Genomic DNA, 15,843 nt, shown 5'->3' on the forward strand with positions numbered 1-15,843 from the left:
CAGGGTGTACCCCGCCTGCCTCCCACATGCAGCTGAGATAGGCTCCAGCGACCCCGAAACGGAAAAGCGGTAGAAAATGGATGGATGGATGGATGTTCTATTTATAGTATGTGCGTAAAATTATGTGAAGTCTTATGTCTTCACATTATCATGTTAGTAAGATCAAAGTCAACCTCTCCAGGCCTAACAAATGACTGTGAAAACATTTAAGCTTTACTTCCAAGGTCTTCATACATCAAATCAATACTTGTATACAAATCAATACTTACAAATAAATCAATACTTACATCTAAATCGATACTTACGCTCCACCCCGCTTTCACAATTTTTTTCAGGGCTGCATGTAAGCTTGCAAAGAATACTGCGATTTATGGGGCTACGAAGGAGTTAGGAACATCTCGCATTTTTAACACAATATTAAACTTCAATTAAAAACTGTCAATCCAAACTGAGAATTATCCTTATTAAACTGAATATTTATGTATTGTATAGTCTCAAATTTGATATTAAAGGTGTACCTAATGAAGCGGCTATTAATTGTACATCCGCACCTGTGTGTGCATACATAAACCCTGCAGATGCTTGGCCTCTCAAGCTGTGAGCGTGACTCACCTGTCGACTGGTTGCTAATTACCACCCTCCTCAATCTGCTCCTTTTTTTTTAAGGTGCAGGAACATATCCTTGTTCCCTCATGTGCCACTCTCATAGACAGCAGCCCCTGGAGCTGTTTTGTGAGTCATGTGACCTCCTATGCTGCAGCAGCTGTCACGTGTCCTCCCACAAAACCCACAGGTCAGTGCTCACATACACATCGTACAAGGACACCGCAAAAAAGGGGTCACCACAGGTTAAAAACTTCCCTGTCACTTTTATGAGCAATATCTGCATAAACTCCCCCCTTGGCCCACCTAATAGCCATTAAGTATTCCCAGGCTTTTGTTTTTGCTCATGATACTGTCTAGCTGTTGTTTATCAGGTCACCTGCACCCCAGGAGAAACACCATGCCTTCTGGCTTTGTTTATTAATGCACTTCCTGCAGTAAGTCGTGCACCTGTCATGTGTGCAGGGTGGTGCAGATTGGGAAGGCTCTCCAGGATCAGCGGTGGCTGTTTGAAAGTCTGATGGTGCAGGTGGAAGAAAGAAGGTCTGCTGTGGAGAACAGCGCAAAGCAGATAGAAAACAGGTTGTTGTTTAAATATAGTACAGTTCTGCCTGAAAACAACCACTTACAATATATAGCATTCATCTACACTTCATTAAGTAGACCTTTACAAATCTAAATCCAGTATAAGAGCTGCATCACAAAATTTGATTCGACAAGGATAGTACTGCCCATTTTTAAGTCAGAGATATATTTATTCAACAGGATGTTAATAATTATGGTTCCTCGTGTAGCTGAAAAAACAATACATACATACTTATTTTATTTGTTATTATTGTAACCATAATAAATAATAAAGAAATATACAAAAACAAACACATACTTCACTTTGATACATTTTGCCATACTGACAAAATATTATGTTGGTCAATTAATATATTCTGTATTATCTGAAAAAAACTTAATATCTCTAACTTGAGATATTTAATACCTATTATTATAAATATTTACTAATAATAGCCTTTCTGTGTGGAGTTTGCATGTTCTCCCTGTGACTTCGTGGGTTCCCTCCGGGTACTTTGGCTCCCTCCCACCTCCAAAGACATGCACTTTCGGATAGGTTGGTTGGCAACACTAAATTGGCCCTAGTGTGTGAATGTGAGTGTGAATGTTGTCTATCTATCTATGTTAAAGTTAAAGTACCAATGATTGTCACACACACACTATGTGTGGCAAAATTATTCTCTGCATTTGACCCATCACCCTTGATCACCCCCTGGGAGTTGAGGAGAGCATAGAGCAGCAGCGGTGGCCGCGCCCGGCAATAATCTTTGGTGATTCAACCCCCATTTCCAACCCTTGATTTTGAGTGCCAAGCGGGGAGGTAATGGGTCCCATTTTTATAGTCTTTGGTATGACAGAGTTTGAACTCACACTCTAACCACTAGGCCACTGAGTAGTATGCTATGCTGGCCCTTCGATGAGGTGGCAACTTGTCCAGCTGGGATAAGCTCCAGTCCCTCCGCGATCCCGAGAGGGACAAGCAGTAGAAAATGGATGGATGGAATTAGGGCTGGGTGATATATCGAATATACTCGATTTATCGCGGGTTTGTGTCTGCGCGATATATAAAATTACTATATTTTGAGTATTCGAGTATACGTTCTCACGCAGTTGCTTTTAGCTGCGGGCATTACCATACAGCGGATTTTCACTCTTTCGTGTTTCTCCTTCTCACAGATAAAACAAGCACACTTTCTTACATACGTCAAATACTGTCGCGTGTGCAACGTCATACGCCCTCGCAGTAGCGGCATGGTAAAGTTATCTGTGGTGCAAGTGGAGCCGTGTGAGTGGTAAGACGAGAGAGAGAAGGTGGGACAATAGTAACAAATAAAGGAAGAATAAATAATTCCCAAGAAAAACAGCACGGAGTCCATCATCTGGCGGTGGTTTCAAGCAGGAAGATGTTGAACAGACAACCGTAATATGTCAAATATGTGGCAAAAGCGTTCCTCCAAAAAGTAGCAGCACTACTTATTTGTGGCATCATTTGAAAAGTCACCAGCGAGAGAATGAGGAGTGCTTGAAACTCTGCATGTCAACATCTCCGGCCGGTGCCACACCAACAAAATGCACTGACCCAATTGAGCCTGGCGTCTTCCATTTCCAGATCAACACCATATGCAAAAAATAGTCAAACACAGAAGATAAGTATGTATTGTCCGCAGTAACCTACCACATAGTGAAGGACATACACTATTTGATTTCCTATTATGCAGCTCATTTTTATTCGACACTTATTGAAATATCTTGTGTGACATCATGCACAAAAGTGCACTTTATTTGTTTTAAACTATAGTAGTGGTGTTCTGTACAAAACATGCGATTTAATTTAGTGTTGTTTTGATATGTCATCTTAGTGACATCATGCACAAAAGTGCACTAATAGCTTGTTTTAAAATGTCTCTGACAATCTTGCACTTTCTGTTTTGGAGATTAAATGAAATTTTGTGCCACTGCTTAATAACTGTTTGATAAATACAGTTTTGGTAAATTGATTTAGTTGTGATTTCCCTCTCTTCATGAAAGTTTAAAATAAGCATATATTAATGCAGTATGAACAAGATTTTTTTTAATGTAGACACATAGAATCATCATACTGGTGTGATTATATGCATCAAGTGTTCATTCAATGCCAAGGCAAAATATCGAGATCTATATCGTGTATCGTGACATGGCCTAAAAATATCAAGATATTAATAAAAGGCCATATCGCCCAGTCCTAGATGGAATTGTATGATTATTCTGCTCGATGAAAACAACATTGTAGGGCTTCAGCACACTTGAATATTTACTGAAAAATTTGAATGTTCATCATGACAGGACGTGCTAAAATAATCAATGATGTACATTAAAATGCACAAGCCCAGTCGTTCATTTTTTTCCCCGTTATGGAGAGGGAATTGGGCGGGGTCCATTTTTTTTGTGTTTTTTTTTTGTGTGTAATGTTCTAATGCAGGACATGGTTATTTTGTCTGAAGAGTATGTTGCTGGCCAATAAAAAGCGGCATCAGGCTCTCTGACCGCACTTTGGACACCCTTGGTGTAATATTAGAAAATATTTGATTAAAGAAATTAGTCAAACAGAACAATGCTACTGTAGGTATGAAAACAGTACCAATCTGTTATTAACCATCTGGAATTAACTTAGCGTATGCTGTCTTTAAGTTGAAGTGAAGTGGGAATTGCTTTGGTAGCACCTATTGGTCACAAGAAATTATTGAGTTAAGCTCATTAGTAAGTTGTATGATATGGGCATGTCGGTTACTGGATACTATCTAATAAGCTTCTTCCCTTTGACTTTGTATATGAAAGTAATATGCATCTAAAATAGTTTGATACTTGCTTGTATTGACAAATTGTTTTCAACTTCAATATTGTTCAATTACTACATATGGGTTGTACTTGTATAGCACTTTTCTACCTTCAAGGTACTCAAAGCGCTTTGACACTACTTCCACATTCACCCATTCACACACACCTTCACACACTGATGGAGGGAGCTGCCATGCAAGGCGCCAACCAGCACCCATCAGGAGCAAGGGTGAAGTGTCTTGCTCAGGACACAACGGACTAGGTGGGAATTGAACCAGGGACGCTCTGGTTGCGCACAGCCACTCTCCCCACTGCGCCACGCCGTCCCATATGTCTACCTTATATACTTAGCTGTTGTAGCTGCTGGCTGACCATGTTTATCTTTTGTTAATGACTAAAATAAACATGCTGCAGAACTGCTTAAGCGTATCAGAGGTTAGATCTGAAAGTTTAGATGCAATCTGTTATATCAGTGGTTCTCAAATGGGGGTACTGGAAGATATGCCAAGGGGTACGTGAGATTTTTTTTTAAATATTCTAAAAAATAGCAACAATTCAACTGTAAATATATTTATTGAATAATACTTTAACAAAATATGAATGTAAGTTCATAAACTGCGAAAAAAATACAACAATGCAATATTCAGTGTTGACAGACAGATTTTTTTGTGGACATTTTCCATAAATATTGATGTTAAAGATTTCTTTTTTTGTGAAGAAATGTTTAGAATTAAGTTCATGAATCCAGATGGATCTCTATTACAATCCCCAAAGAGGCCACTTTCAGTTGATGATTACTTCTATGTGTAGAAATCTTTATTTATAATTGAATCACTTGTTTATTTTTCAACAAATTTTTTGTTATTTTTTTTTCCAAATAGTTCAAGAAAGACCACTACAAATGAGCATAATTTTGCACTGTTATACAATTTAATAAATCAGAAACTGATGACATAGTGCTGTATTTCACTTCTTTATCTCTTTTTTTCAACCAAAAATGCTTTGCGCTGATTAGGGGGTAGTTGAATTACAAAATGTTCACAAGGGGTACATCACTGAAAAAAGGTTGAGAACCACTGTTGTATGATACTTTTTTTTTTTTGCTGATATCAGACCGTACAACCCTAGAAAAAAAAAACAACTTCATTTTCCTGCTAAAAAAAATACAGAATACTGTGCAATTTTTCCACTGCAAGTAACAACCATCGTAATAAACATTTAGATAAATTTAATTAAGTTTATTTGGGGTACTCTGTTGAGATGCAGTATTTTGTTTTCAAGGGGGCCACTAAATGAATGAATGCTAAATGAATGTTTTCCTGACTGTGTCAATCCAAACTAAGCAATAATGTCTGTGTATCTTTGCTCTTGACCAGATCGTCAATACACTCCAGGGGTTTACTTATTTTGTGGCCTCTGAATATTTTTTACAATCGCCTTTTTTGCCTGTCGGATGAGATTTACTTTGCTTTTTTTTGTCTTTTTGTAGGGTTCATGGAGTCAAGATTGCACACAGGAAGGCTGAAAACCAGATTAAAATGGCAAAGATGATTATGATGAATGAGCTTAACAAACGAGCTAACCTATTAATAGAGCAACTGGAGGTAATTACTTTTCCTCTTTCTTTCCTTTTTATCTTTCAGCTAGCCAGTGAATGTAAATTCAAAGAATCAATAAAGCGTAATAAGTCCCGCAAACAAATGAGAGGCCATAATGATCTGTCAGAGCAGTTTAAACATTTTGCAAAATATAGGAGAGGAGGAACCAGCGAGTGTCTCCCAGGGTGTCATAGTCACATGAGACTGGATACATGTTGTTTCACTGCAGAAAATCTCTGAGGACTTTCAGCAGTGTCTGGAGGACCAGCTGCAGGGGGCGATAGAGACATGTGGCCAGCTGGACCATGTGCAGAAGTTCATAAATTGGGCTACCACTCACCATTGCCAGGGCCTTGTGCTCTTCAGCAGTAGAATGGTATGACAACAAAATAACAAATTAATGTTCCTGGGAGGGGGAAGAAGTCTGCATAACATGCACAGTTAAAATAGTTTACATTCTTTGAGCTTTACAGACATATTTGATAGTATCTGCACATCATGGATACATACACCATAGGACACTGCATCTGTGTTTGTGCTGTAATTCCCTTTACAAATACAAACACACACTTTACCCAATTATTCACTGTTATTTCAGTACAGAACACATTTTTTGGTTACCATTGTTAAAAGTCAGAAAATAATTGTACCTTGTCATATTTGATATACTTTATATGAAGTTAGTATGACGTTTCTTAAAGTGGACCTATGATGATTTGAATTTACATTTAAAACACATCCTTGCAGTCTACATAATATGCTTTGGTGTCTATTTTGCTGCACAATCACTTTTATAACCTTTTTCGGAGTCTGTCTGCATGTTTGATTGTGGAGTCGTTCTCAGATTGTAACTGAAACCACACCCCACCCTCTCCAAATGTATCGTATTTTATCTTTTAAAAATGTACACTGTTTGAATTTATATATTGAGGTCGTCACTGCTATTTTTTTAGATACTGTCAGAAATAAACTTCATAAACAATACGTCAAATCACCTGGCCTAGCATTAGGTGTATCTGCGCATTGTCAGATTCGATTCATGGAGTATATAAAATACAGCTGCTTTTAGCTGCATTTATATCACCTTATGTCTGTGTTATTATGCACATGCCAAGATTAAATAAAAATATTGTGTTCTTGGAGTTCCTCCCTCTCTAGCTGAGAGCTTGACCGAATTTAATAAATGTAAATAACCCTGCAAAGAGAGGCATCTAAAACCATATACAAGCTCATACCAAAATGCATGAACCTTATGATTTAATGCTTTGACATTGTTTAACACTAGCATCCAACATTGTATCATCTATAAATCAGAAAAAACTAAATTCCTCATGGGTCCTCTTTAAGAGTTAGATTTCTAAAAGACGATACGTTGACTACAAACCAGCTCATCAAAGACTTATCTGTCTTCCAATGTCACTATTTATTGGTCTTTTAGATTTCAATGCAAATCCAACAGTTGCTTGACTCGGCACTGCAGTCTGACACTTGGAGTCCGGTCAAAATCAAGTTCAACTGGGATGCAAGCTACTGGACGGAGCAGATGTCTTCATTAGGTGAAATCAATTATACATGAATGTGTACCTATGATGATGGTATTGAATGTTCACTCACAAACCCGTGTGAGAATAAGATAACATCATATTATTTGTGGTTTGTCCTTAGTTCACAAAAAGGCTGTTTTAGTTACACATAAAATCAAATCAACATGGTATTCACTTTTAAATGAATGTACTGTATTGACCTATATATAAATCGACATTGATATAAAATGACCCATTTTAAGACCCATCCATCCATCCATTTTCTACCACTTGTCCCTTTCTGGGTTAAGAGGAGGCTGGAGCCTAGCCCAGCTGCACACGTTTTGGAAAAAAATTAAAAAGAAAAATGTATCTTTTTTTTAAATAATTAGTAAAATATCAACTGATTGTAACTAAAGAATAATATCATATTTTTCTTAGCTGCTCAACAGTTTGATGACACTCTTTTAGTCCCAGATATGAGATTGTTTTTTTTCAAAGGAAAAAAAGGTTTTATTCGGGTCAATATGGTATTTTTTCCTTGGTGTCCTTTCCAGAAATGGCCAGTTTAGCCAAAATGGCCTTTTAATTAAACGTTATGTATGTTGCTTGGGCATGCACTACACGTTTAAGGATGCTAAAACCTTTTACTTCCAAGGGCCAAAGTGAAAATGTGCAAATAGACCGGTGGCCAAATATATAGATTTTAAGCATACAGCAGCACCATGAGTGAGGAGTTTAGCTCCATATGATTTAAGGTAGTTGAGATTGTCACATTCAGTTGACGCCAAATATTTAGCCATGCGGACACATCCATAATGTTATGAGCTTGTTTTGGAAAGCCACCATTTAGCAAGCAAAACAAAATGACTTTGCGGGCCAAAGTTGGCCTGTGGGCCCCACTTTGAGCACCCCTGCACTAGTTTGTCTTGTGGTCTTAACACCATTGAGTTGATGTGAATGGTCTTTTTTTTATTCTGGAGTGAGAACCTTTAATATCTGTGTAGCCTTAATGTGGATGCTAATATTTATGTCTTACTCTCATACTCTTAACTGTGCAGGCCAGCTGACTGTAGAGGGTGGAAGCTGTCCCTACCCTCAGGGCTTGAGTTGTGCCACCGTTCTCAGGCCCCAGCCTATCACCTGCTTGGCTCTGCCGCCCGTGTGCCATAGAGGGCGAGAGTCCGCCTGCGGGTACCAATTGTGCTGCGAGCCCCAGGTGTGTTGCCTGCATGGCATCACTTCTCAGTCAGATCTGGGCAAGAGCCAGGTGGAGGCTTCACTCTACAACTCAAGCTATGTTCCACCCGCCGTTGTACCTGCCTCTCGGGTACAGACTCAGCAGTTGCAGAGGTTGTGGGACCCAAACAACTCCTCTACCTTGCAAACATCTTCACAATGCCCTTCACCCGCGCCTGTTATCGGACCCCTCCAGATTAATTGTGGTCGTTCACAAGCAAGTGCATCCCTATCCCAATCTCTGCCTGAATCTCATGTCCATCACCATCACCACAAAGGAACTGTTCCAGTCGGCCATGGTCATCTCAGTGCAGACCACCAGAGGCCACAGATGCACGACACTTGTACACGCAAATTGCCAAGCAGTGCAACTCTGCAGGAGGTGCTAGACGATACAGCCGTTGATCAAGACGCCACAGCTGAGGCGAGCTGGGAGGAGCAATGCAGAGTGGACGAGAGTTGTGGACAAGAAGCTGAACATGAGGAGTCGCAGTCCGACAGAAGCCTGCCAAGTCCTGTCCAACAACAACAGAACTTTCAGAATGGTCCAGAAGCAGAACAGAGGAAAGAGCAGAAGAGGACCAGTCCTGTACAGACATTACGTGGTCAAACAAGCCAGGTGAGGGACAGTGATTTCTACTGGGAATTCAGTTGAATGAATTACAATAATCATTATGAGCCCTCTTCTCCGATATGCTTAAATGAAAAATGGTGCGCAACTGCACTAATACTGGCTGCGTACCATTCTTCTCTTTGACTTACAAACCCCGTTTCCATATGAGTTGAGAAATTGTGTTATATGTAAATATAAACGGAATACAATGATTTGCAAATCATTTTCAACCCACATTCAGTTGAATGCACTACAAAGACAACATATTTGATGTTCAAACTGATAAACGTTTTTTTTTGTGCAAATAATCATTAACTTTAGAATTTGATGCCAGCAACACATGACAAAGAAGTTGGGAAAGTGGCAATAAATACTGATAAAGTTGAGGAATGCTCATCAAACACTTATATGAAACATCCCGCAGGTGTGCATGCTAATTGGGAACCGTTGGGTGCCATGATTGGGTATAAAAGCAGCTTCCATGAAATGCTAAGTAATTCACAAACAAGGATGGGGCGAGGGTCTCCACTTTGTAAGCAAATTGTCGAACAGATTTAGAACAACATTTCTCTACGAGGTATTACAAGGAATTTAGGGATTTTAGCATCTACGGTTCGTAAAATCATCATAAAGTTCAGAGAATCTGGAGAAATCACTGCACGTAAGCGATGATATAACGGACTTTTGATCCCTCAGCCGGTACTGCATCAAAAACTGACATCAGTGTGTAAAGGATATCACCACATGGGCTCAGGAACACTTCATATAACCACTGTCAGTAACTACAGTTGGTCGCTATATCTGTAAATGCAAGTTAAAACTCTACTATGCAAAGCCAAACCCATTTATCAACAATATCCTGAAACGCCGCTGGCTTGGCTGGGCCCAAGCTCAACTAAGATGGACAGATGCAAAGTGGAAAGGTGTTCTGTGGTCTGACGAGTCCACATTTCAAACTATATTTGGAAACAGAGGACGTGGTGTCCTCCAGAACAAAGAGGAAAGTAACCATTCGGATTGTTATAGGCGGAGAGTTAAAAAGCCATTATCTGTGATGGTATGGGGGTGTCTTAGTTCCCAAGGCATGGGTAACTTACACATCTGTGAAGGCACCATTAATGCTGAAAGGTCCATACAGGTTTTAGAGCAACATATGTTGTCATCCAAGCAACGTTATTATGGACGCCCCTGCTTATTTCAGCAAGACAAGTATTACAACAGCGTGGCTTCGTAAAAAAGAGTGCGGGTACTTTCCTGGCCCGCCTGCAGTCCAGACCTGTCCCCCACCGAAAATGTGTGGCGCATTATGAAGCGTAAAATACGACAGAGGAGACTCCAGACTGTTGAACGACTGAAGCTCTACATAAAAAAAGAATGGGAAAGAATTCCACTTTCAAAGCTTCAACAATTAGTTTCCTCAGTTCCCAAACATTTTTTGAGTGTTGTTAAAAGACAAGGTGATGTAACACAGTGGTGAACATGCCCTTTCCCAACTACTTTGGCACGTGTTGCAGCCATGAAATTCTAAGTTAATTATTATTTGCAAAAAAAACAAAGTTTATGAATTTGAGCATCAAATATCTTGTCTTTGTAGTGCATTAAATTGAATATGAGTTGTAAAGGATTTGAAAATCATTGTATTCCGTTTATATTTACATCTAACACAATTTCCCAACTCATATGGAAACGGGGTTTGTAAGTCTGTCACTTAATCCAAATGTGCACTTTTAGTGGGCGATGCCAGTCCAATCTGGCCTTCAGCATATTATCACATTAATTTACTTATTCAAGCAAATTCCCTACACGGGCAATAATGCAAGGAAAATGTTATTTAGGCAACAACTAGGATAAACCTAACTTAAGAGATAAGAAATATTGATAATGACTTATTTATTTGGCTGACATAATGCAATAAAGAGCAAGATGATTCCATTTTAATAAACATTTGCAGAGGCCTGAAACTATAAATACACTCTTTAGTTTATTGCCAGGATGATCACTTCCCATAGTTGACAGCTTGCCTGAAAGCAGATGGTGGAACACAAACAAGGTTCTGCTTTTATGAAGAAAGGATGATGGGAAAACAGTTTCACATTTCACTGCAAAGCATCTCAGAATGTAGGCGAGAACACCGTGCCTTTTTAGTGACAGAAAAAAACCTAATTGCCCCCTAAAAATTCAAGTGATGCTGGATCACAGAGATGCATTGTTTCTGTGTGTCACAGCCTGTGAATATGACATAAAACCACTTGAGCATAATCATTTATGTACTTAACTTGCCATTAATGAGCCGCTAAGGGAATAGTAGAACATCATTTCAGCTCTGTTAGTAGCCTGAGCTATATTCCTACATTCCACATCATTTTCCAAAAGAAGGATTAGAGTCTATTCTGCAGCACATTCATAATCTTTCATATGTCTCCTGAAGAAGCACGGCTCAAGTAAGTGTTTTAATCTCATGATACTCGGCCTGACCTCAATATGGATGTGTAAAAAAAAAAAAGAGTGGAAGTGTTTTCAGACTTACAGCCAATATTTTAAATGTTTTAAATAATACAACTAGTGCTGTCAAATGAGGATTTTTCTAAATCAGATTAATCACACTTTTGAATTTTAATTAATCATGAGGATTCGCAGGTTATTACTTACTTGCATAATTTAAATGAGCTTGGAAAGAGGAGCCGAAGATTTGGACACAAATACAAATGTATTATCAGAATGTCATAAAGTAATATTTTTAAAGGCCTACTGAAACCCACCTACCCACCACGCAGTCAGATAATTAAAAAAGTCGCCACTTACCCGATATCAGCTGAGCTTGTGCCGTCCGTACAGCTGCCGTCGACACCCGTGAGACATGGCGTCAAGACACCCATGGACAAACCCCTCCGACTATCAGGTCATATTAAACTTACTAAAACACTAGCAACACAATAGAAAGATAAGGAATTTCCCAGAATTATCCTAGTAAATGTGTTAAAAAACATCGGAATACGTCCCAATGCTATCGCGTTTTTATTTATTTATTTATTTATTTATTTTTTCTAGTCCGTCGCTATCAATTTCCTCAAACACGAATCTTTTATCCTCGCTTAGATTAATGGGGAAATTGTCGTTTTCTCGGTCCGAATAACTGTTTTTGTTGGAGGCTCCCATTAAAATTAATGTGAATATGTGAGGAGCCCCCACACTTGCGACGTCATTGTCTGCGACTTCCGGTAAAGGCGAGGCTTTTTCAGGAAGTACCAAAAGTTGCGAACTTTATCGTCGATTTTCTCTACTAAATCCTTTCAGCGAAAATATGGCAATATCGCGAAATGATCAAATATGACACATAGAATGGACCTGCTATCCCCGTTTCAATAAGAATCTCATTTTAGTAGGCCTTTAAATGTTGTAATTAAATGCACGTCATTCATTTGCTTAAAACTGTTTTATTTTAAGTCCCTCCAGGGTGTATTTAAGTAGAATTTGCCAGTGAGCACAACCGTCAGTCTTCTTACTCATTTTTGCTCTAACGTATACATTAATCTGATCATTAACCGTTTAACAACCCATGCTGCTACTTACGTAATTATCCGCGGTGAAAGTAAATTAGCATTTTGACAGCCCTAATAAATACAATAAAGAAAATATATATTTTTAAAACCTGACCGCGCTGCCCCGCCCCATCACATGATTTCGTAAAACACTGCAGAAACCCCCAGAATGTGGGTGTTAAGTGGGTGTTCTTGTTTTATTATTTATCTATGCATGGTGCAATTGTATGTGCAGAGTATTTATTATTGAATTAATATGTTGATCGCATTAGTACTAGCATCAATGCTAACATTAATCTTGAGTACTGTGCGGTGTTTGTATCAAGACAAGGTTTATTGCAAGACGTGATGCTTTTAACCATGTTTCTTTACTAGTTTGGACGGTGTGTACCTTACATTATTCACAGGGAATCGATGGGTGCACCAGATTTACTGTAGCTATCTGCTGATTTCCATTTGTAGTTCCTAATATGAAACCACTAACTAACATACAAACTATACATGGAAGAAAAGAAATGACACAACTCCTAAAAACTATAGAATTATGACTTACAAAACGACATCTACTCACACAGAGAACAATGCAATACAAAACAACACATACAAATATCACATCACACGTGAGCGTTAACACATCTACATATCTCTCACAATACCCCGTTAATCAAAAGGAGATCTATAGAACTGTTCATTTATAAAATACATATGCTGGAAAGTATAGCATAAAGTGTATGTTCAAAGAATCCTACAATCCATAATATGCCCAAAGATACAATGCATAAATTGCAAAACACCTATATTAAAATTATTTCAGACCACACCAATACACCCCTATGATATGCATATTATAGAATGCATGCTCAAAACCTATATTTTATACAGTGACTAAATTAATGCATACATTTAAAAACTACACTAAAATACTACAGTAATACACAGGTAAAAATAAAGCCATATTTTATTGTAACTAACTATGTTAGATATTGTATATAACAATGAGATACCAGTTAAAAGTTGACAACACTGATTGCTTAATAACCAATTTTTTGCCAGAAAAAAAAAAAATACTGTAATTTTTTCAACTTGGCTTGAAAGCAAATTATACTTTTACAACAGTAAAGGGCTCCAATAGCAACAATAACAAAAAACACAAAAAAATCTAATTTTTTGCTCGCATCGGCGTTTAATGAGGTGCGTTTGATGGGTCATTTTCATGTGATAATTAATGCTGTCATTGCATCAGCAACAGTAAAATATGCACCTTTGTCTCTGAAGAACCACTTACTTTGAATTCACTACAATAGGCTGTGATTGATGTTTTGGTTCAGGATGTGTACGCATGCTGCCCGTCTGCTGTTCACTGCATGAACAGGTGCATCCGTGCATGCGGCACTGCGTGAAACACTGCTCAGTTATGCATGTTTATGATCTGTACAGAGATCCACATCCCTGGAGGTGTCTGCGACAGCCAACAGTTGTAGCTCTGAGGTACAGCGGTGCAGGCTCAGCCCGAGTTCAGTGTGCGCTGGTGGGAAACAACGTTCCCAGAGCATCCCTGCAGAGCTAGCAGCCTCACCCGGTGGTTCTTATTGTGAAAGGCCAACATTATCTACTCACAGCACTGAAGCTGCAAGTATGCCAACAAGGAAGGTAAGAGTAGAGGGTCAGATGACTCTCATCACACGTGATTTCTCTGGAGAATGATTCCATTCTATTGAGCTTTTGTGGCTGGCAAGCACACAAAAACAGATAAGTGTCCTGGGAAGTATTTCAACATGCTTTGTAATGGTGATTGTTTTGTGTTTAGTATCCCAGTGCAGACCCCAAACAGAGAAGAGCTTCAGATGGTGTGCTTTGCATAGTCAAGGAAAACTCAGCTGACATCGTCGTCACAAGAAGCCGTCGGTTTCCATTACTGTCCTATAAAACTGAACCAGGTGACTCCCTCATGCCATCACTTCCACCCATCTATAGGATGCATTGTTAATAGTTTACTTATCTCTTACTTAGAGCCTTCTTACGTAAATGCTGAGGCTTGTTATGATGCCAAGGAAAAGTGCAGCGTTTCAAGAAATGGTCACAACAGGTGTGTACTGTATGCAGTGGTGTTTTTTTTAGTTATTGAAGTTGTATCATTTGTTGATCCTCTGAAGCTGCAAAGATGCTGAACACGACTTTAGAAGATCCAGAGTTCCAGTAGTGTGCCTTGAGCGCCTGAAAGTTCTTATCTCTCAACTTCCTCCACATGGACGACGGCAGAGCGACCCTTTGCCTGCAAGCACGACGGAGAAGAATAAAACTTTGTTGCATGAAACACAAAAGGTATGTCGAGTACAGGAAAAAACTGAATATTTTCAGAGGCAAATATTTTATCTTAAGTACAACAAGCTGTACAAAATCAATTTTCGGTTTAGTTCCGGGCAACGTTCCCTCTAAGGCAGTGGTTCTTATCCTTCCAGTGATGTACCCCCTGTGAAAATGTTTTTAATTCAAGTACCCTCTAATCAGAGCAAAGCATTTTTGGTTGGAAAAAAGAGATCCATCCATCCATTTTCTTCCGCTTATTCCCTTTTGGGGTCGCGGGGGGAGCTGGCGCCTATCTCAGCTACAATCAGGCGTAAGGCGGGGTACACCCTGGACAAGTCGCCACCTCATCGCAGGGCCAACACAGATAGACAGACAACATTCACACTCACATTCACACACTAGGGCCAATTTAGTGTTGCCAATCAACTTATCCCCAAAAGAGATGAAGAAGTAAAATACAACACTATGTCATCAGTTTCTGATTTATTAAATTGTATAACAGTGCAAAATATTGCTCATTTGTAGTGTCTTTTCAAAGTTTATGAACTTACATTCATATTTTGTTGAAGTATTATGCAATAAACATATTTATAAAGGATTTTTGAATTGTTGCTATTTTTAGAATAGTTAAAAAAAATCTCACATACCCCTTGGCATACCTTCAAGTACCCCCAGGGGTACGCGTACCCCCATTTGAGAACCACTGCTCTAAGGTACGCGCCTGTGCAATTGCACACTGCTCACGTGTCCTCTGCCCACGGCAAATCTAAGCCGCGCACAAAACCACATAAAAAGATATGCGCATAGCAGTGTGCACGTCTGCCATCGCTCACATGTGCGCCACTGAATGCTCAAGGAGTTTTGGCGTTTGCTCACACATATGAAAAATTGGAGGGAAAATTGGTTCCAGGCAACACCCAGCCACTATGATATAATAATAATAATAGTAATAATAACAATAATAATAATGGATTAGATTTATATAGCGCTTTTTTTAATCAACTAGATACTTGGAGTGAGAACCCATCATTCATTCACTCCAC

The 15,843-nt window shown here is 39.0% G+C and overlaps 1 protein-coding gene across 2 annotated transcripts in view; it reads left to right on the forward strand.

Moving 5' to 3' along the window:
- The window catches only part of trim66 (tripartite motif containing 66), a 58,373-nt gene that overhangs the window by 26,369 nt on the left and 16,161 nt on the right, over window positions 1-15,843 (forward strand). The window contains exons 4-13 of one of the 2 annotated variants that reach the window (XM_061883198.1): window positions 667-793; window positions 1,069-1,185; window positions 5,471-5,585; window positions 5,809-5,955; window positions 7,018-7,135; window positions 8,164-8,960; window positions 13,931-14,143; window positions 14,301-14,430; window positions 14,504-14,579; window positions 14,647-14,815. In XM_061883198.1, coding sequence (XP_061739182.1) covers window positions 667-793; window positions 1,069-1,185; window positions 5,471-5,585; window positions 5,809-5,955; window positions 7,018-7,135; window positions 8,164-8,960; window positions 13,931-14,143; window positions 14,301-14,430; window positions 14,504-14,579; window positions 14,647-14,815 — 2,009 coding nt within the window. The remainder of the gene's footprint in view (window positions 1-666; window positions 794-1,068; window positions 1,186-5,470; window positions 5,586-5,808; window positions 5,956-7,017; window positions 7,136-8,163; window positions 8,961-13,930; window positions 14,144-14,300; window positions 14,431-14,503; window positions 14,580-14,646; window positions 14,816-15,843) is intronic. The other variant, XM_061883206.1, reaches the window with a different exon arrangement.

The sequence above is a fragment of the Nerophis ophidion genome, linkage group LG02, assembly GCF_033978795.1.
Source record: "Nerophis ophidion isolate RoL-2023_Sa linkage group LG02, RoL_Noph_v1.0, whole genome shotgun sequence".
NCBI classification, from domain to species: Eukaryota; Metazoa; Chordata; class Actinopteri; order Syngnathiformes; family Syngnathidae; genus Nerophis; species Nerophis ophidion.